This window comes from Ceratotherium simum, chromosome 17 (assembly GCF_057802395.1).
Source record: "Ceratotherium simum simum isolate JZ-2026a chromosome 17, ASM5780239v1, whole genome shotgun sequence".
Lineage (NCBI taxonomy): Eukaryota > Metazoa > Chordata > Mammalia > Perissodactyla > Rhinocerotidae > Ceratotherium > Ceratotherium simum.
In genome coordinates, this window is record NC_141916.1 from 14,039,720 (window position 1) to 14,062,494 (window position 22,775).

At 34.6% G+C, this 22,775-nt stretch overlaps 1 protein-coding gene across 1 annotated transcript; it reads right to left on the reverse strand.

The window, feature by feature from the left end:
• Positions 1-8,367: 8,367 nt before the first annotated feature.
• Positions 8,368-9,332, reverse strand: LOC101397164 (olfactory receptor 2AP1-like). The gene is given in 2 exon segments (XM_004429466.2): positions 8,368-8,408; positions 8,411-9,332. Coding segments are annotated over 2 exon segments (963 nt in total).
• Positions 9,333-22,775: the final 13,443 nt, after the last annotated feature.

Below are 22,775 nucleotides of genomic sequence, written 5' to 3' on the forward strand. Positions count from 1 at the left end.
AACCAATCAAAAAGGAAGAATACAATGCTGGAAACGAAAATTTCATTAGAGAGGCTCAATAGCAGAGTAGATGATACAGAACAACAGATCAGTATGCTGGATGAAAGACTAGAGGAAATCACCGAAGCTGAACAGATAAAAGAAAAAAGCATTAAAAAGAATGAGGACAGACTAAGGGACATCCGGGAAAACATCAAGTGCGCTAACAGTTGTATTGCATGTGTCCCAGAGGAGAAGAGAGAGACAAAGTGTCAAAGAATCTATTTGAAGAAATAATAGCTGAAAACTTCCCTAACCTAAGAAAGGAAGCAGACATCCAAGTAAGGGAAGCACAGAGAACATCAAACAAGGTAAACCCAAAGAGGCCCACATCAAGACACATTATAATTAAAATGTCAAGAATTAAATATAAAGAGAGAATCCTAAAAGCTGCAAGAGAAAGGCAACAAGTTACATACAAAGGAAATCCCATAAGGCTATCAGTTGACTTCTCAGCAAAATCTTACAGGCTAGAAGGGAGTGGCACAATATATTTAAAGTAATGAAAGGAAAAAACCTACAGCCAAGAATACTCTACCTGGCAAAGTTATCATTCAGAATGGAAGGAGAGATAAAGAGTTTCCCAGACAAGCATAAACTAAAGAAGTTTATCACCAAGAAACCAGCTTTACAAGAAATGTGAAAGGGACTTATTTAAGTGGAAAAGAGAAGAACACAAATAGGAATAAGAAAACTATAATAAAAAAAGAAATTAAATGACTGGTAAAGGCAAATACACAATAAAAGTAGCAGATTAAGCGTCTATGAGACTAATATGATAGTCAAAAGACAAAAGTACCAAAATTATCAATTTCCATGATAAGAGGGTAGCAGTTACACATGCACAAAAAAAAAAAGGAGGTTAGATACGATATCAAAAACATAAAATGTAGGAGGAAGGGAGTTAAAGAGTAGAGCATTTAGAGAGAGATCAAACTAAAGAGACCATTAACTTAATATAGACTGCTGTATACATAGTTTATTATATATGAACCTCATGGTAATTACAAACCAGAAACTTATAATAAATAGACAAAAAATTAAGGGAAACGAACCCAATCATATTACTAAACAAAACCATCAAACCACGAGGGAAGAGAGCAAGAGAAGAAAGGAACAAAGAAGAACGACTAAAAGAACCAGAAAAAAGTAACGGAATGGCAATAAATACATTCTTATCAATAGCTGCTTTAAATGTCAAGGGACTAAATGCTTGAATCAAAAGGCATAGGGTGGCCAATTGGATAAAAAAACAAGACACATACATATGCTGCATAAAAGAGATACAATTCTGACCTAAAGACACTCACAAACTGAAAGTGAGGGGATGGAAAAAGATACTCCAGGCAAACGGCAATGATGAGAAAGCTGTGGGAGCAATACTTATCTCAGACAAAATAGACTTTAAAACAAAAACTGTAACAAGAGACAAAGAATGGCACTACATAGTGATAAAGGGAACAATCCAACAAAATGATATAACAATAGTAAATAACTATGCAGCCAAAATAGGAGCACCTAAACATATAAAGAAATTATTAACAGACATAAAAGGGGAAATAGACAGCAACACAATAACAGTAGGGGACTTTAGCACTCCAATTAGACCAATGAATAGCTCATCCAAACTGAAGATCAATAAGGAAGCATTGGCCTTAAATGACACATAAGACCGCTTGGACTTAGTAGATATATACAGAACATTCCATCCAAAAACTACAGAATACACATTCTTTTCAAATGCACACAGAACATTCTCAAGGATAGATCACGTATTAGGCCACAAAACAAGTATTAGTAAATTTAAGAAGATTGAAATATTACCAAGCATCATTTCTGACCACAATCATATGAAACTGGAAGTCAACTATAGGAAGAAAATCAGAAAAGCCACAAATACGTGGAGTTTAAACAAAATGCTACTGAACAACGATTGGGTCAATGAAAAAGTCAAAGGAAAAGTCAAAACGTACCTGGAGACAAGTGAAAATGAAAATATGACATGCCAAAATTTATGGGATACAGCAAAAGCAGTTCTAAGATGGAAGTTTATGGCAATACAGTCCTAGCTCAACACAGAGAAAAAATCTCCAATAAACAATCTAACAGTACACCTAAAGGGACTGGAAAAAGAAGAACAAACAAATCCCCAAATCAGTACAAGGAAGTAAATAATAAATATAAGAGCAGAAATAAATGTAATAGAGATTTAAAAAAAAATAGAAAAAATTAATGAAACTAAGGGTTGGTTCTTTGAAAAGATAAACAAAATTGAGAAACCTTTACCTAGACTCACCACGAAAAAAAGAGAAAAGGTTCAAGTAAATAAAATCAGAACTGAAAGAGGAAAAATTACAACGGTCACCTCAGAAATACAAAAACTTATTAGAGAATACTATGAAAAGCTATATGCCAAAAAATTGGATAATCTAGAAGAAATGGATAAAATCTTAGAATAAAACAACCTTCCAAAACTGGATCAAGAAGAAATAGAGAATTTGAATAGACAAATCACCAATAAGGAGATCAAAACAGTAATCAAAAACCTCCCCCAAAATAAAAGCCCAGGACCAGATGGCTTCCCTGGTGAATGCTACCAAACATTCCAAGCAGACTTAATACCTATCCTTCTCAAACTCTTCCAAAGAATTGAAGAGGAGGGAAAGCTTCCTAACTCATTCTACGAAGCCAACATTACCTTTACACCAAATGCAGACAAGGATGACACAAAAAAGGAAAATTACAGGCAAATATCACTGATGAACATTGATGCAAAATCCTCGACAAAATACTAGCAAATCAAATACAATAATACATTGAAAAGATCATACACCATGATCAAATAGGATTTATTCCAGGGATGCAGGGATGGTTCAACATCCGCAAATCAATCAACATGATACACCACATTAACAAAATGAAGAATAAAAATCACATGATTGTTTCAATAGATGCAGAGAAAGCATTTGACAAGATATAGCATTCATTTATGATAAAAACCCTGAATAAAATGTGTATAGAAGGAAAGTATCTCAATATAATAAGGGCCATATATGACGAACCCACAGCCAATATCATACTCAATGGAGACAAACTGAAAGCTATCCTTCTAAGAACTGGAACCAGACAAGGATGACCACTTTCATCGCTCTTATTTAACATTGTATTGGAAGTCCTAGCCAGAGTAATCAGGCAAGAAAAAGAAATAAAAGGGATCCAAATTGAACAGAAAGCAGTGAAACTATCACTATTTGCATTTAATATGATTTTACATATAGAAAACCCTAAAGAATCCACCAGAAAACTTTTAGAAATAATCAAGGAATATAGTAAAGTTGCAGGATACAAAATCAACATGCAAAAATCACTTGTGTTTTGGGACCAGCCTGCTGGTGTAGTGGTTAAGCTTGCATGCTCCGCTTTGGTGGCCCAGGGTTTGCAGTTTTGGACCCCGAGTGCGGACCTACACCACTTATAAAGCCATGCAGTGGCAGGCACTCCACACATAAAGTAGAGGAAATGGGCACGGATGTTAGCCCATGGCCAATCTTCCTCAGCAAAAACCTGAGGATTGGCAGCATATGTTAGCTTAGGGCTAGTCTTCCTCACCAAAAGTAACAAACAAACAAACAAAATTCAGTTGTGTTTCTACACACTAACAACAAAGTAGCAGGAAGAGAAATTAATAATACCATCCCATTTACAATTCAACAAAAGAAAAAAATACCTAGGAATAAACTTAACCAAAGAAGTGAAATACCTGTACACTGAAAACTATAAAATATGGTTAAAAGAAATTGAAGAAGACACAAAGAAATGGAAAGATATTCCTTGCCTTGGATTGGAAGAATTAACATAGTTAATGTCCATACTTCCTAAAGCAATCTACGGATTCAATGCAATCCCTATCAAAGTTCCAATGACATTTTTCACAGAAATAAAACAAAGAATCCTAAAATTTACATACAACAAAAGACCCCAAATAGTCAAAGGAATTCTGGGAAAAAGAACAAAGCTGGAGGTGTCACACTCCCTGATTTCAAAATAAACTTCACAGCTATAATAAGCAAAACAGCATGGTACTGACACAAAAACAGACACAGAGATCAATGGAACAGAATTGAAGCCCAGAAATAAACCAATACATCTATGGACAGGTACTTTTCAACAAGGGAGCCAAGAACATGTCATGGAGAAAAGAAAGTCTCCTCAGTAAGTGGCGCTGGGAAAACTGGACAGCCCCGTGCAACGGAATGAAAGTAGACCATTATCTTACACCATACACAAAAATTAACTCAAAATGAATTAAAGACTCGAATGTAAGGTCTGAAACCATGAAACGTCTAGAAGAAAACGTAGACAGTACGCTCTTCAACATCAGACTTAGCAGCATATTTTCAAGTACCATGTCTGACTGGACAAGGGAAACAATACAAAAAATAAACAAATGGGACGACATCAAACTAAAATGCTTTTGCACAGCAAAGGAAACCATAAATAAAATGAAAAGACAAGCTAACAATTGGGAGAAGATGTTTGCAAACCATATATGTGATAAGAGGTTACTATCCAAAATACATAAAGAACTCATAGATCTCAACAACAAAAAAACAACCTAATTAAAAAATGGGCAAAACATCTGAACAGACATTTTTCCTAGAAAGATATACAGATATACAGAAGTTTAAGGTTCACAACAAAATTGGGAAGAAGGTGCAGAGCTTTCCCATTTACTCCCTGCTCCCACACATGAGTAACATCCCCCATTATCAACATCCACCACTAGATTGATATATTTGTTACAAATGATAATCCTACAATGACACATCATTATCGTCCAAAATCCATAGTTTACTTTAGGGTTCATATTGTATATTCTATGGGTTTGGACAAGTATATAAAGATATGTATCCATAATTATGGTATCATATAGAGTAATTTCACTGCCCTATAAATCGTCTGTGCTCTGCCTCTTCATCCCTTCCTTCACCCCACAACCCCTGCAATTTCCAATCTTTTTTCTCTCCATAGCTTTGCCTTTTCCAGAATGTCATATAGTTGGAATCCTACAACAGGTAGCCTTATCAGATTGGCTTCCTTCACTTAGTAACATGTGTTTACGGTTACTCTATGTCTTTTCACAGCTTGATAGCTTGTTTCTTTTTAGTACTGAAAAATACTCCATTGTCTGAATGCACCACAGTTTATTTATCCGTTCACTTACTCAAGGAAATCTTGGTTGCTTCCAAATTTTGGCAGTTGTGAATAAAGCTACTATAACCATCTGTGTTCAGGTTTTTGTGTGGAAATAAGTTTTCAATTTCTTTGGGTAAATACCAAGACGGATGATTGCTGGATCGTATGGTAAGAGTATGTTTAATTTTGTAAGAAAGCACCAAAGTGTCTTCAAAACTGGCTGTACTATTTTTCATTCTACCAGCAATAAATGAGTGTTCCTGTTGCTCCACATCCTTGCCAGCATTTGGAGTTGTCAGTGTTCCAGATTTTGGCCATTCTAACATGTGTGTAGTGGTTTTCACTATTGTTTTAATTTACATTTCCTGATCACATATGACGTGGGTCATCTTTTCATGTCCTTATTTGCCACTTGTAGATCATCTTTGGTCAGGTGTCTCTTAAGGTCTTTAGCATATATATGTGTATGATATATATATATATACACACACACACACACACGTGTCATATCTCTTCAAATTATAAACTTTATTGGTTGCACTTTATAATGCATATTATAACTCAATAAAATTGTAAAACACACAAATAAACAAACAAAATAAACCAAAACAACAATAACAAAAAACCTGCAACCCTTCTGAACTCAACTCAGACTCTAGTTGAACTAAGGACTCAATTATTATCCCCTCTTATGACTCCTTTGGATGTCCTAGGATTCCCCAACCCTGATCCTTCCTTGACTTTAACTTTTTTTTTCCTTTCTGCTACAGATTGTCAGCTATTTTAGCATGATGTTCTTAGACATTTTTGGGTGGTTGGATTCAATCTTCTGAATAAGAAGAGAATGCTTTCCAAATATATTGCTGATTTTCAAAGCCTCAACAACGAAGTACTTAACAGTAAACCTATAATCAATCAACATTTTAATATTTTTTCCTGAATAATTTGGAATTTGAGATGAAATATGTGTGCAATTTTGAATATCATTTATTAATGTTTTATAGGGTCACAGTACCTCTGGGTAATAGCTATTTCAGGTTCATGGAATGTTATAATTCATCTCCTCTGTAATTTTTATTAGTTGCCTGTTTTCTTTCAGAAAACAGTTTGGGTTGAGTTTCAATAGACAACTCTGAATTGGCTTTGTAAATTCTGTGTGTGTGTATATATTCACATGTTTTAAAAGAAATTTTCTCTGCCCATAAAATGCCTAGCTGTATATCATTCTTTAATCTGTCTTCTGATATTGAGCAATGACCACAGATCAGATAATGTTTTGGATGACTATGATTAAGGTACTGATGATGAGGTTTCAAACAAAAAAATAAGAAGCAAAGAAGTGAAGTAATGAGTCAATTATCTGTCCATCTAAATAGTAGCAAACTAACTCACTTGTTAACATCAATTACATATTAGGTATTCAGGTCTTTTTTGATGTAATTATGGCTATGTGCATAGGAACTGAAAAGTTGTACATTTTCAATCATCTTTCTCCTACATGGCTTCCCAGGGCACTCTTTTAGGGTCTCTGCTACTTACTTTGATTTTCCACCACTAGACGGATGAGTAAAGAATTCAAGAGTACAAATTTGTCATGTATTAACTATATGCTTTTAAAAGTTTGTTAACATCTCTAGGACTTCGTTTTATTCATCTGCAACTTGAAGGGATTGGAGTACCGATATCTACAGCCTCCTTAAATTTTAAAATTGCCTATGCTATGAATCTTGTCCATGTTTTCTGAAAATTAATATGGACAAGACATGTTCAGAAAATATGAGGCTTTACTCGTGATGAAGATCCTGCCTAAGGATATCAGATTACAAATATTTAAAGTTTAGTATGACATTAAGAAAGAATATGATTTAAGGATATAAAATCATAAATACCATGGAAAATATAATGGAGTTTCATTTCAGATTCTTCTAAATGAGAACCAGAACAGTGACTAGGTAGAACAATAAATTATATGAAATTTGCTATAAAGACATATTTCTAATTAGTTTCAATTTGAATCATCCCTTTAACTCTTTCATGGATTCATTCAAAGAGTTTAATCTGTGTATAAATTCAACATGAAGCATTTTCCCATCAATACTAAAATAAACATATATTGATTTTCTCTTCTTTGTATTTTCTTACATCAAACACTGAGTATGCCCAGGTTGTCATTAAGTGATCATTGTGGAAAGACTCAACTTTAAATCTGAATATTATAATTTGAAAGTAACCAACTTTATACCACTTCACTAATATTTTACTTAAGCTATTATTAACAAGCTAAAGTAAATTTCTTTGGAGTATGTATTAAATTATTCAGTTACAAGTATAGAGATTGAAGTCCATATGGCAATGGATAAGATAAGAAAATTTCAGTGGTGAAAAACAAACTAGTAGGGCCAGCCACAGTGGTCTACCAGTTAAGTTCAGTGTGCTTCATTTTGGTGGCCAGGGTTTGGTTCCCGGCCATGGACTTAGACCACTCATCTGTCAGTGGCCATGCTGTGGTGGTGGCTCACATACAAAAAGAGGAATATGGGCAGCAGATGTTAGCTCAGGGCAAATCTTCCTCAGGAAAAAAAAAATTAGAAATATTACATCTAATTCTGACTTTCTTCAAACCTTTTCTTTAAAAGAAAGTTACATAGGAGCCGGCCTGGTGGCACAAGCGGTTGGGTGCACGCGCTCTGCTGCTGGTGGCCGGGGGTTCACCGGTTCGGATCCTGGGCCTGCACTGACCCACAGCTTGGCAAGCCATGCTGTGGTGGCGTCCCAGATAAAGTGGAGGAAGATGGGCATGGATGTTGGCCCAGGGCCAGTCTTCCTCAGAAAAAAGAGGAGGATTGGCAGATGTTAGTTTAGGGCTGATGGTCCGCACACACACACACAAAAAAGTAAGTTACAAAGTTACAAATGAAGGACAATAGTACAAAGGTGTTAGAGGACACACACATATAAACACACAGACCACTAAATTATTAAGAAGGGTAAAGTGATGACAAAATCAGCTTAATTATATAAGTAGTTTTACTGTCTCAGAGATCAGATAGGAATATTAATGATATAATATAGAAAATATTTTTAAATTACAATTATGTACATCTATGGTCTTCCAAACATTTATTATCTATTTTAATAATGAACCTCACATAGTTCCACTTTCTTGAAAAAATCATTATCTTCCTGACCATATCTTTGAAGGCTATTTTCACTTGCTTGTTCCGTAGGGTATAGATAAAAGGGTTCAACAGAGGGGCAACTGAAGTATTTAAAACAGCTACTTTCTTATTAAAAGTTGCTGCATCCTCCGCAGAGGGATTTATAAACATAAAGATACAGCTTCCATAAGAAAGTGAGACCACAATCATGTGAGAGAAACACGTAGAAAATGCTCTTTTTCTTTGTTGAACAGACGGGATTCTCAGAATTGTCCCAATAATGTGTGTGTAGGAAAGAATCACAAGCATCAACGTGAAGATGAGGGTAACTGCAGAAACGATAAACACAATCACTTCTATGAAATGTGTGTCTGAACAGGATAAATGCAGTAAGATAGTATAGTCACAGCAGTAATGATTGATGATGTTGGATGCACAGAAAGGCAGCTTGAGAGCCATTTCATAGGGCACAATAACAACCAAAAAACCAGAAAACCAGGAACATAGGACAAGTCGAATGCAGAGTCTCCTGCTCATTATAGTTGTGTAATGTAGAGGTTTGCAAATGGCAATGTAGCGATCATAGGACATGGCAGCTAATAGGTAAAATTCAGTTGCTCCCACAACAACGGAAAAAAAGTACTGAGTGAAACAACCAGCAAAGGAGATCGTCTTGTCGCCAGTTCCTATGTTGACTAGCATTTTGGGAACAAAGACAGAGGTAAAAGATATTTCCAGAATGGAAAAATTCCGAAGGAAGAAATACATAGGAGTCTGGAGGCGATAATCCAGCAGGGTCAGAATGATGATGGTCAAGTTCCCCATGACACTGAAGACATAAGTTAGCAGCAGAAAGAGGAAAAGGATAGCTTGAAGCTCGGCGTCATTGGTCAAGCCAAGAAGAATGAACTTTGTCACTGATGTTTGGTTCCCTATCATTAACTTCGGACAAATTAAGGTAAAAAGAATAATAATGGTAAAGGATGGAATAAAACAAAAATTTCCAGATTATATTGAGGTATAAAATCAAGGTCAAAACCAATTGAAAGTAAAATTCAATACTCTGAATATTCTTCTACCCTTTATTATTAAAATGATGTATCTTTTAATGAAAAAGATTAAACATTTTCCTAATTTATTTCAGAAACAACAAAAGTCCCAGTTTTTGGGGACATTTTCAATCATTTCTTCTAAATAGTGTCAATATTTACTTCTCACCATTTTCCCACTTGTTTATATTTTTCTTATTATTCTTTCTATCCTGATTTTCCTCTCTTCGTTACTGGATGCTGTCACATGTGTGCAAACAAATCTAAAAGAAATTTAGAGAGTTTTATTTGAGATTTTATTTGGTTTTATTTGAGATTTCTTAGATTAGCCTTTTAAGTCTCAGTTTATTAGCCAATAATGTAAATATAATCCAAGATATGAAGGATAGGAATAAGGATGAGCTTGGTTGTTTTCTTCTTTTTGCTGTTTTGTATTATTTGCTTTTTTCAACTTTCTCATTTTGAGTAATAGTTCTCTGTACCTACTGAAGCTCAAAGCCTGGATAGATTTTTCTCTTAATTCTTCGTAAAATGTTTGAGATTCATATTACTTACAGTTCCTGAGTCATAGCAAGGGCTCAATAAATGCCATCACCATTTAATGTAGGTATATGGATTAGTCCTTGGTGACATAGTAAATCAAAACAATCTCAGTGATTGTGCTTTCTTGCTGCACACACGATCTGTCCATCAACACATTACAGTTCCTTAAAAAGCCAGTTCAAGCTCGGCTCTCCATACAATTTTATCTAACAATCCCAGTTGACAATAATTGTTTCTCTTCTTTATAAAAACTTACCACAACATAACACTGGGTCATAAAGTCAAATTATTTTCTAGTTATAACAAGTATGTATTTACTATTATCTGTCCAACTAGAGCATAAATAAATTGCCCACAATAATAGGCTCCTATTCCTTTATATTCTTTATGCAGAGGCCAGAAAATTGTACAGATGTGGTAAAAATTTTAGTGCAAAATATATTTTTGGCTTATCTTTAGACGGATACCCCTATTTTACTGAATGCTAGAGAGTTTTTATGCAAATAGAATGTCTAGTTAAGTTCATGCATACGGTTCCTCAGAATTTTCTTTTAGTCTTTTCCATCAGACATGAAGAAATACTACTAAGAGAATGCTTTTCCCTACTCAAAAAAATCATACAATTCTTTTCATTTTAACAATTGTTTCACTACATATATTGGTGTATTTTCATATTTTAATATATAATAAGCTAGCAATATTCATACATTTTATATCTTATCAAAGTAAAAATTCCAGAAATATTTAATAAAGTAAAAGGGCAGCTTTGCCAAGTGAGGAAGACTTATTGTCGAGTAAAATTATATCTGGAAAGTTTTAGGGTTACTGAAATTATAACTTTAGCCAATTTGCACTTTTGTAGAAAATTGTGTGTTTAAAGGCTATAACATGCTATGAAGCTATGCAGTAGTAGTACATTTAAAATTCTGTTACATTAACGAATAGTTAGATTAATGTACCAATAATATAAATTTAAGTGTCAATTGAAATTTTGGCTATCTATGTCTGAATATATTATCTTGACTGCTTTATAATGAGTACAGATAAATGGGTGTGGGAAATTAAAAATCATGTACAAAAAATGAATTTTACAAAAATATTTTATTCTCGGAGAAATACTAGGACACTACTTCCACTACGACAAAATAGTTCATTAAATTGTAATATTACCACAGCAAGTTGAAATAAATCTTGAGGATACGAACAATTGGTAATGATTTTCTCTTTTTACATAGAAATAAATAGTGTGTCAGATAATTTGAAGATATCAATTTAATCTTCTAGTATTAATTAAGACTTAAAATTCTAAATTTGAAAGTAATTAATCAAGCTATTGCATTCACTAAACACCATTAATATTTTGAAAGTTCCATCGTTTAAATAGTAATATTTTGATAAAGCAAAAACTTTGTAATTGATTCCCACATAATAGAAACACTTGACTGAATGAAAAAATAAATATGGGTTCAAAAATGAGAGTAAAAACAACATTTTTATGTTAGTAAGTGGTCTCATCATGTATTAAATAAAAGATGAACAAAGTGATCATTTTTATATAAGAAAAATTTATATCAAACATTTCTTTCATCATAATAAAGGATGATAATTCCTTATAATAAAGATTAGTGCTATTAGTGCTGTAGTTATATATGGTGATATGATAGATACTTGATCCAAACACCATTTATTTGGCCAAAAATATATTGTCTTCAAAAGATTTACTGCTAGGTCACTGATAAAAAAAGATAAGGTTTATGTGTTATTAAAAGGGCATAGAAGAACCCCCCCAATCTTTTCTGGTTACCATTAGTTATGAACTCCTTCTCTCAAAGGAAAATCGTCTCCACAATGAATTATACGTAACTCTCACGTTTAGCTTCTGTCTCCTACTGTGGTGGACCACAAAGCTGTAAGAAAGATCTGTTAGTTCATGGAGCATTGTTCTAGATTTCATTTAAGAGGAAAGCTAAGAAAACTGTATCTGTGGGAACATGAACGGGCATAGTGGAAAACCAGAAAATTTGTGATTTGAATTATTTTACCACTTTAAGCTTAATTCTGTGAGTATGGTGTAACATTTTCTGTCTGAAAATACATATAAATGCTAAAGTGTTATGTTTTGAATTTTTACCTCTATTTGCTTAAATCAATCAAGCTTTTATTTAAAAAAATATGTATTCAATTATGTCAACAAGCAAACGTGAAAGGTAAACAAAACACTAAGACTATACATCTCTAGTTAAATGCAGCCGTCACCAACCCCTCCTACCTCAAGCAGGTGAATCAGTTCTTAGTTCCAAAACGGCTCCTTTTGTGGCTGAATTGGGCAATATAAAGGTTTAGGACCCATTGGGAAATGGTCCCTGGGCGATCAGTAATTGTCTGTTTCAAAATGCTCAGTCATGCCTTGCTTTCTGTCCCAACAGAGATGGGGCAAATTAGCAGGTAAGCAGAAAACAACATGCTTTCTTGGGTCTAAAGAAATCTTTGCCTAATGAATATCAGCAAATTTTCTTCAGAAGAGAAATAACCTGTTTTCCTCCAGAAGTTTTATGGTTTTAACCCCTACATTTAAATCTATGATCTATTTCAAGTTAATGTTTGTAAAAAAATGTGAGGTAGGGATCAGGTTTATTATTATTTTGTAAATGACTATATATTGTTCTAACACCTTTTATTGAAATAATCATCCAATAATCCTTCCCCTATTTAATTGGCACTTTTTTGAAGGAGTTCTCCATCCTCGTTCCTCTTTTCCAAAATTGTTTCAGCTTTTCAAGTTCCTTTGAATTTCTATTACAATTTTAGAATCATCTTGTCAATTTCTAAAATAAAAAGACTTGGTATTTTGATTAGAAATGCATTGAGTCTCTAGAACAATTTTTGGGAAGAACTGATATAACAAAATTTCATCTTCCAACCCACGAACACAGTAGTAGATATGTGAATAGAAAAGGAAAAAAAATTTCTGCACTCATAGAGTTTACATTACCTATATTCACATTGATGTGCGTTTAAAGAAAAAAGTCCTAAGTATATATATCCAAAGAAGGACACTAGCTTTATGTAAAACAATGGATATGTACACCATTCCATGATCACCAGCCTCCTCACATGCTGTCCTATCGACTGCTTCCCATCCTCCATTGTCCAGACCCCTGGACAGAGGTCTGTGATCTGTGACTAATCCACCACTTTCCTCTATCTGATACACTTGTTATTCTTTCCCCCTTGTGTCATAAAGCTAATGAATTATCAAATATCTGCTTTGTGATTTTTTTTTCATTCTTCCTTTTATTTTCATTCTCTCGCCTAGTGCTGTAGTATGGGGTTAACACCACACACTCATTGTGCTACATAATATCGTAACTGCTTTCTCTGATTCAAGCCTGTATTTTGTACCACACATCATCTCCATTCCTCTAATTTTAATGTTGTAATTTCCCTGCTTAAAAACAACCCCGTTAAACACGTACCATTTCTAATACATTTGCTGGCATCTGGCTTCTTCTGTATTATGGAATAAACATACGTTTCATATCTCTTTTGCCAATAGTTAACTTTGAATAGTTTAGCATCTCAAACCAGAAACCTCCAATCCTGTGAAAATGATATTCCTCAGGATAGCTTCCATACCACAACAATGTAGCAGGATGAGGGGTAAAATAGCTGATTTTTTTTCAACAGCTAGCATTATAATTCCTTTGAGTGAATGAACTTAAGAAGATAAGACATCAATCATGACAGAAGATAAAGTCCTGAGGAATGGGGTTGAAAATGGATCAAGGAAGTGATTGATAAGTGAATCTGCAGTAGAAAATTAGTACGAAAATCACAATAACATCTCTAACCATCTCTGTGCTTCGGTTTCCTCATCTGTGAGGTGGAGATCATATGAGCAGCTATCTCATGGTTTAGCATGATGAATAAGCTTTAGAACAGAGCTTGGCATAATCAGTGCTCTCTATGCGTGAAGTTCTAACCTTCCCCTCTGAGCCTGCTCTCACTGAGTAGATAAGTTCACTAAGAAGGGACTTATCGGCTTTGCAGCTGTGCAGTTCAGTGCTATTCAGAAGGAAAAGGGATAGAGGACTTAATGTTTACCAATTGCCAAATCTAATTTAGCATTACAAGCATAAAGAAAGATATTCAGATTTCTCTTTCTTTTGCCTATTTTCCCCAACTGTTTCAGGGCATTACCATTTTTTCTTTTCTACAGTTTTTAAATATAGTATATAATAAATGTTAAGTATAGCTATTATTAATCACCTTTTTATTATAAACCTCAGTGAATAGATGAGTTTTTTATTTTCTAAAGGGTAATTTATAGGGACTATACTTAGAATAGTGCTATCTGAGAGCTAATGGGGTTGTTAGAATTATTTCCTAACTGAAGCTATAGTTCATGCTGTGATCAATACAGTATTCAGATCCAGAATGTAAATGAGTCCAAGTAAAAGACATAAAAAAGATACTGGAAGCTTGAGGATGGAGTTAATATTCAGAGGGACAGACAGATGAAGCCAGAGAGATTTCATTACATTAAGTGAGTGATAACAAAGGCAAGTACGAGAAATTGGGTCTGTTACAATACATGGTTAACATTTGTAGCTTCTCTGTACCAAGCTTCATAGTGTGAACAATTTTAGTCAGAGTCAAGGATGGGTTTGACAAGGCTATTCTTAATTTCATTACCTGGAATTATTTATGCATCTTTTATAATTTTGCCATTTATACATAACAAATCTCCCCTAAACTTAATGTCTTAAAACCACAAGCATTTATTTTTGCTCATGAGTCCATGGTTCAGCGAGGCAGGTCTGCTGATCTGGACTGGGTTCTCCCACATTTGGGGGAATCAATTGGCTGTAAGCTGGTCTAGTTGGGATGAATGAGCTCTGTCTCAGTAGATCTCTCTGCTTCCAGCAGGCTAGCCTTGTCTTGTTCTCATGAGAATCATGTGGGTGCAGGAGAGAGCAGATCTATTCCATTTCTTTCTCCTAGCTTCTGATGGTTGCCTACAATCCTAGGTCTTCCTGGCTTGTACCTGCAAAACTCCAGTTTCTGCCTCCATCTTCACATGGCTGTCTTTCCTACAGGTCTGTGTATCTCTGTGTCTCTAAATCTCTCTCTCTTTATGTAATGACACTAGACATTGGATTTATGGCCCACCCTAACCTAGAATAAGCTCATCCCACACTGATTACATCTATAATGCCCCATTTCCAAATAAGTTCACATTCACAGATGCTTCGGGTTAGGACTTCAACATATCTCTTTGAGGGGACACAATTTAGTCCTCTACTGCAATCATATATAGTTTATGGAAAGTGCTTAAGAGAAATCAAATACCCTGATTATCCTTAGAAACACAAGCCTCTAAATTCATAAAATACATCAAAGCCCAATCTATATACCAGTGTATAAGAAACAGAAAAAATGCCAATTAACATGCAAACTAACTAAGCTTCCTTCTTTCTTTTTGCCCTCCACTATCTGCATTCCCTTGTCAAGAACAAGGCATGCTTCTTTTTCAACATAAATTTAAACTTCTTTTGCAAATGTGCCCATGAAGATTCCTAATCCATCTCCCAACTACTTTGCCATTTATAAAACATACCTTATTATTGACTGCTGTGAGATTTTTGTATCGTATAATTGTAGAACCTTCTCCTTCATAGATGATCTAAGTGAGTCTCAGATAGTTTATATCTTGACCAAGGTCACTAGAATAGTTAATGAAAGAAGAAAAAATAGCATCTAGGTTTTTAGTTTTATTTTATTTTCAGATTTCACTAGTTTTATTTATTTTCTTCCAATTTTATTGAAATATAAGTAAAATAAAACACTGTATAAGTTTAAGATTTACTGTATAATGTCTTGACATACATATATAGTGAAATGATTACCACAATAAGTTTAGTTAACATCCTTTACCTCATATAGTTAAGTTTTTTTCTTTTTCCGTTTGATGAGAACTTTTAGGATTTACTCATTGAGCAACATTTGAATAATCCAGATGGCAGTGTTAACTATAGTAATCATGTTGTACATTGCATCCTCAGTACTTATTTATCTTATAAGTCGAGTTTTGTACATTTTGACCCCCTTGACCCAATTCCCCCACCCCTACGCCCTGCCGCTAGCAACCACAAATCTGATCTCTCTTTCTTTTTTTTTTTTTAATTTTTTGTTTATTGCAGTAACATTGGTTTATAACATTGTATAAATTTCAGGTGTACATCATTATACTTCTATTTCTGCATAGATTAGATCATGTTAACCACCCAAATACTAATTACAACCCATCACCACACACATGTGCCGAATTACCCTTTTGCCCTCCTCCCTCCATCCTTTCCCTCTGGTAACCTCCAATCCAATCTCTGTCTCTATGTGTTTGTTTATTGTTGTTATTATCTACTACTTAATGAAGGAAATCATATGGTATTTGACATTCTCCCTCTGACTTATTTCACTTTGCATAATACCCTCAATGTCCATCCATGTTGTCACAAATGGCTGGATTTCATCGTTTCTTATGGCTGAGTAGTATTCCATTGTGTATATATACCACATCTTCTTTATCCATTCGTCCCTTGATGGTCACTTAGGTTGCTTCCAAGTCTTGGCTATTGTGAATAATGCTGCAATGAACACAGGGGTGCATGTATCTTTACGCATTGGTGTTTTCAAGTTCTTTGGATAAATACCCAGCAGTGGAATAGCTGGATCATATGGTAGTTGTATCCTTGATTTTTTGAGGAATCTCCATACTGTTTTCCATAGTGGCTGCACCAGTTTTCACTCCCACCAGCAGTGTATGAGAGTTCCCTTCTTTCCACATCCTCTCCAACACGTGTTGTTTCCTGTCTTGTTAATTATAGCCATTCTGACGGGCGTGAGGTGATATCTCATTGTAGTTTTGATTTGCATTTCCCTGATAGTTAGTGATGTTGAACATCTTTTCATGTGTCTGTTGGCCATCTGTATATCTTCTTTGGAGAAATGTCTGTTCAGGTCTTTTTCCCATTTTTTAATTGGGTTGTTAGTTTTTTTGTTGTTGAGATGCATCAGTTCTTTATATATTTTGGAGATTAACACCTTATCAGATGTATGGTTTGTAAATATCTTCTCCCAATTGTTAGGTTGTCTTTTCGTTTTGTTGATGGTGTCCTTTGCTGTGCAGAAGCTTTTTAGTTTGATGTAGTCCCATTTGTTTATTTTTTCGATGGTTTCTCTTGCCCGGCCAGATATGGTGCTTGAAAATACGTTGCTATGACCGATGTTGAAGAGCATACTGCCTAGGTTTTCTTCTAGAAGTTTCATAGTTTCAGGTCTTACATTCGAGTCTTTAATCCATTTGGAGTTAATTTTTGTGTATGGTGTAAGGTAAGGATCTACTTTCATTTTTTTGCATATGGCTATCCAGTTTTCCCAACACCATTTGTTGAAGAGACTTTCTTTTGTCCATTGTATGTTCTTGGCTCCTTTGTTAAAGATAGCTGTCCATAGATGTGTGGGTTTATTTCTGGGCTTTCGATTCTATTCCATTGATCTGTGTGTCTGTTTTTGTGCCAGTACCATGCTGTTTTGGTTACTATAGCTTTGTAGTATATTTTGAAATCAGAGAGTGTGATCCCTCCAGCTTTGTTCTTTTTTCTCCGGATTCCTTCAGCTATTCGGGGTCTTTTGTTGTTCCATACAAATTTTAGGATCCTTTGTTCTATTTCTGTGAAAAAAGTTGTTGGAACTTTGATAGGGATTGCATTGAATCTATAGATTGCTTTAGGAAGTATGGACATCTTAACTATGTTAATTCTTCCAATCCCAGAGCATGGAACATCTTTCCATTTCTTTGTGTCTTCTTCAATTTCTTTCAGCAAAATTTTATAGTTTTTGGTGTATAGATCTTTCACCTCTTTAGTTAAGTTTATTCCCAGGTATTTTATTCTTTTTGCTGCTATTAAGTGGGATTGTATTCTTAATTTCTCTTTCTGCTACTTCATTGTTAGTGTATAGAAATGCAACTGATTTTTGTATGATTTTGTATCCTGCAACTTTACCGTATTCGTTTATGACTTCTAAAAGTTTTCTGGTGGATTCTTTAGGGTTTTTTATGTATAAAATCATGTCATCTGCAAATAGTGACAGTTTCACTTCTTCCTTTCCAATTTGGATCACTTTTATTTCTTTTCCTTGCCTGATTGCTCTGGCTAAGACTGCCAGTACTATGTTAAATATGAGTGGTGAGAGGGGGCATCCTTGTCTGGTTCCTGTTCTTAGAGGGATAGCTTTCAGTTTTTCACCATTGAGGGTGATATTAGCTGTGGGTTTGTCATATATGGCCTTTATTATGTTGAGGTACTTTCCTTCTATCGCCATTTTATTCAGAATTTTTATCATAAATGGATGCTGTATTTTGTCAAATGCTTTCTCTGCATCTATTGAGATAATCATGTGATTTTTATTCTTCATTTTATTAATGTGGTGTATTACATTGATTGATTTGCGAATGTTGAACCATCCCTGCATACCTGGAATAAATCCCACTTGATCATGGTGTATAATCTTTTTAATGTATTGTTGTATGCAATTTGCTAGTATTTTGTTGAGGATTTTTGCATCGATGGTCATCAGTGATAGTGGCCTCTAATTTTCTTTTTTTGTGTTGTCCTTGTCTGGTTTTGGTATCAGGGTAATGTTGGCTTCATAGAAAGAGTTAGGGAGCTTCCCCATCTCCTCAATTTTTTGCAAGAGTTTGAGAAGGATAGGTATTAAGTCTTCTTTGAATGTTTGGTAGAATTCACCAGGGAAGCCGTCTGGTCCTAGACTTTTATTTTTTGGGAGGTTTGTGATTACTGTTTCGATCTCCTTACTGGTGATTGGTCTATTCAAATTCTCTACTTCTTCTTGATCCAGTTTTGGAAGGTTGTATTATTCTAAGAATTTATCCATTTCTTCCAGATTGTCGAATTGGTTGGCATATAGCTTTTCATAGTATTCTCTTATAATCTTTTGTATTTCTGAGGTGTCTGTTGTAATTTCTCCTCTTTCATTTGTGATTTTACTTATTTGTGCCTTCTCTCTTTTTTTCTTTGTGAGTCTAGCTGAAGGTTTGTCAATTTTCTTGATCTTTACAAAGAACCAGGTCTTGGTTTTATTAATTTTTTCTATTCTTTTTTTAGTCTCTATTTCATTTATTTCTTTTTTTTTTGTTTTTTTTTGTTTGTTTGTTTTTTGTTTTTAATTTTTTGTTTATTGCAGTAACATTGGTTTATAACATTGTAAAAATTTCAGGTGTACATCATTGTACTTCTATTTCTGCATAGATTACATCACGTTCACCACCAAAATACTAATTACAACCCATCACCACACACATGTACGGAATTATCCCTTTCACCCTCCTCCCTCCCCCCTTCCCCTCTGGTAACCACCAATCCAATCTCTGTCCCTATGTGTTTGTTTATTGTTGTTATTATCTACTACTTAATGAAGGAAATCATACGGTATTTGACCTTCTCCCTCTGACTTATTTCACTTTGCATTATGCCCTCAATGTCCATCCATGTTGTCACAAATGGCTGGATTTCATTGTTTCTTATGGCTGAGTAGTATTCCATTGTGTATATATACCACATCTTCTTTATCCATTCGTCCCTTGATGGGCACTTAGGTTGCTTCCAAGTCTTGGCTATTGTGAATCACGCTGCAATGAACACAGGGGTGCATGTACCTTTGCAAATCGGTGTTTTCAAGTTCTTTGGATAAATACCCCGCATTTATTTCTGCTCTGATTTTTATTATTTCCCTTCTTCTACTGATTTTGGGCTTTGTTTGTTCTTCTTTTCATCTCTTTTCTTATGGGTTTTTTTTAGATTCTACATATAAGTGAGATCATACCGTATTTGTCTTTAGCTGTCTGACTTATTTCACTTAGCATAATGCCCTCAAGGTCCATCCATGTCATAAATGTCAAGATTTCCTTCTTTTCTATGGCTGAATACTACTTCATTGTGTGTGTGTATTTATTTACTTACATGACATTTTCTTCATTCATGCATGTGTACATGAGCACTTAGATTGTTTCCATATCTTGATTGTTGTAAATAATACTGCAAGAAATGTGGGTGTGCACATATGTGCTTGATATAGTGATTTCATTTCCTTTGGACAGATACCCAGAAATGGAATTGCTGATTTGTATGATAGTTCCATTTTTAACTTTTTGAGGATGCCCCATACTGTTCTCCATAGTGGCTGTATCAATTTACATTCCAACCAACAGTGCACAAGGGTGCCCTTGTCTTCACATTCTCAGCAGTATTTGTTATAGCTTGTCTTTCTGACAATAGACATTCTAACAGGTGTGAGGTGATATCTCATTGTGGTTTTGATCTCATTTCCCTAATAATTAGTGTCATTGAGTACCCTCTCATGTACTTCTTGGCCATTTGACAGGTACATATTATTTGGAAAAATGTCTATTCGTGTTCTTTGCCCATTTTTGAATTGGATTACTTGGGGTTTTTTTCCTATTGAGTTATATTAGTTCTTTATACATTTTGGATGTTAACTCCTTATCACATATATGATTTACAAATATTTTCTCCAATTCCGTGGTTTCCTTTCCATTCTCTTGGTCATTTCTTTTGCTGTGCAGAAGGTTTTTAGTTTGATGTAGTTCCACTTGCTTATTTTTATTTTGTTGCTTTTGCTTTAGACATCATATCCAAAAATCATTGCCAAAACCAATGTCAAGAAGCTCTTTCTCTATGTTTTCTTCTAGGATTCTTATGGTTTCAGGTTTTACGTTTAAGTCTTTAATCCATTTTGAGTTAATTTTTGTGAGTGGTGTAAGATAGGAGTCTAGTTTCATTCTTTTACATGTGAATATACAATTTTCGCAGCAACGTTTATTGAAGAGATCACCTTTTCTCCATTGAGTATTCTTGGCTCCCTTGTCAAATATTAGTTGATGTACATTCATATAGGTTTTTAAAAACTAAGATTAGTGTTTCTTTCACTATATGTTTGATTTTGCTTTATATATATATGGTTTCTGTTCACATTAAGATTTCGAAAGTTGATTGAACAAATTATCATATTTTTTTATTCTGTCAGACATTTCTCCACAAATTTGCCAATGGTTGTAGATAAAGAAAATACATCCAACTAATCTGAAAATAAAATACCATTATAGTTTTTAAGGCTACATGCAAATACCCTTTTGAAAGTTGTTTCTGCACCTCCTCCAGATGCCCCAAAAACACACTCACCGATGGTTACTCACATCTAATTTATGAGGAAGAGGTGGTTCTGTATCTATGTATCAATATATTCCATATATTCATATATATAAAATTTCTTGCCTCTATATTCCACATGTTCCTTCCATAAGGCTTCCATATGAACTACTTTGACTGAACTTTTAATAAATTCATTTAAGTGACATTTTTTTCCTGATTAGATTTTTATCCATTAGAATTCTTTATTGAAAAAAAAAAAAAAACCTGAAACTGGCTCTTGAAGATTTGCACAGGAAAAATATTTAAAATATATTAAGAAGCAGACCACATATAAAATGAGAAGGGAAATGCAAGAGTAAGCAGCAGTCAGGACCACAGTGAAAATCCAAATTAATACTCCAGAATCAGTTGTATAAACACACTCTTGTGGCCACAACTTAAACCTGGATGTCACGGGTTAAGCTTGTGCTACCAGCATTGGACACTGGGAATCGCCACTGCCACTGAAGATTCCATTGCCCCTGAAGGCTGGGAGCCTCTGGTTTCATTCCCACTGTCCCTATTTCTTTGCATCACTAAATCTCAAGTCAAAATCTGGTCCGTTGAGCCTAGGTTACATGCCTCCAAACTACCTGTAAGGAGTCTGGTAAAATATATATCTGACATTCATGTCTGCTTCATGGGAAATTGTTCCTGTCTTCCTCTAAGACTCACAAAATGAAGGATTGAAAGACTACGCAGCCCATAAATAATCACTGTCCCCTCCATTCTGAATACATTAAGTTGTAATAACACAATGAAAACTCACATGACTTTGCCACAAACCTGTACAGGTGTGATGGTTCATGGAGGATACATAAATTTTTTCTGAGTATTGGATTCTGAATTCAAATTAGTGATTATCTGACTGCCAAGTCTGTAGGTTTCATTCCACAATGAATCATCGTTTTACGTAAATTTTATCCTCTCAAGTACCTGAAAATTGCTATTTAAATCCTAAGAAGTAATAGCTGATTAATAAAAATTAATAGCTTATTTAGCCAATGATCAAAGAAGCCCAGAATCATGTCACCAAATATTAATACGAAGGTAATTTTATTAAATAAGATCATTTAAACAAGCTACTCATATAAAGAATTTGCACCATGAATTCTTGGCAACTACAAATCTCAATCTTTCAATATATCTTTTAAGAAGTCACTTAAAACACATTACATGATTGTTCATTGCATCACATTAGCTACAGAATATATATTAATTTGTGGTGGATATTTTCTTTTATGCATCATAACTTTTTCCATCCTGATCTGTGCCCCAGAAGGCTGACCTTAATATACTGTATCAACAGACATTCTTGCCCTCTGTCTCAAAATTGGTTTGATCAAGAACAGGCACCAGCAGTAGATTTGAGAAAGTGAGCAGAATAAGCCTAGGATGACAGTGTTCCTCTACTAAAGAACAGAGCTCTTGGTGGGTGGCTTTTTCCCATAGTTTTAGTACTCTCCAGGCTCCAGTAATACTTCTTCTCCTTGTCCTTT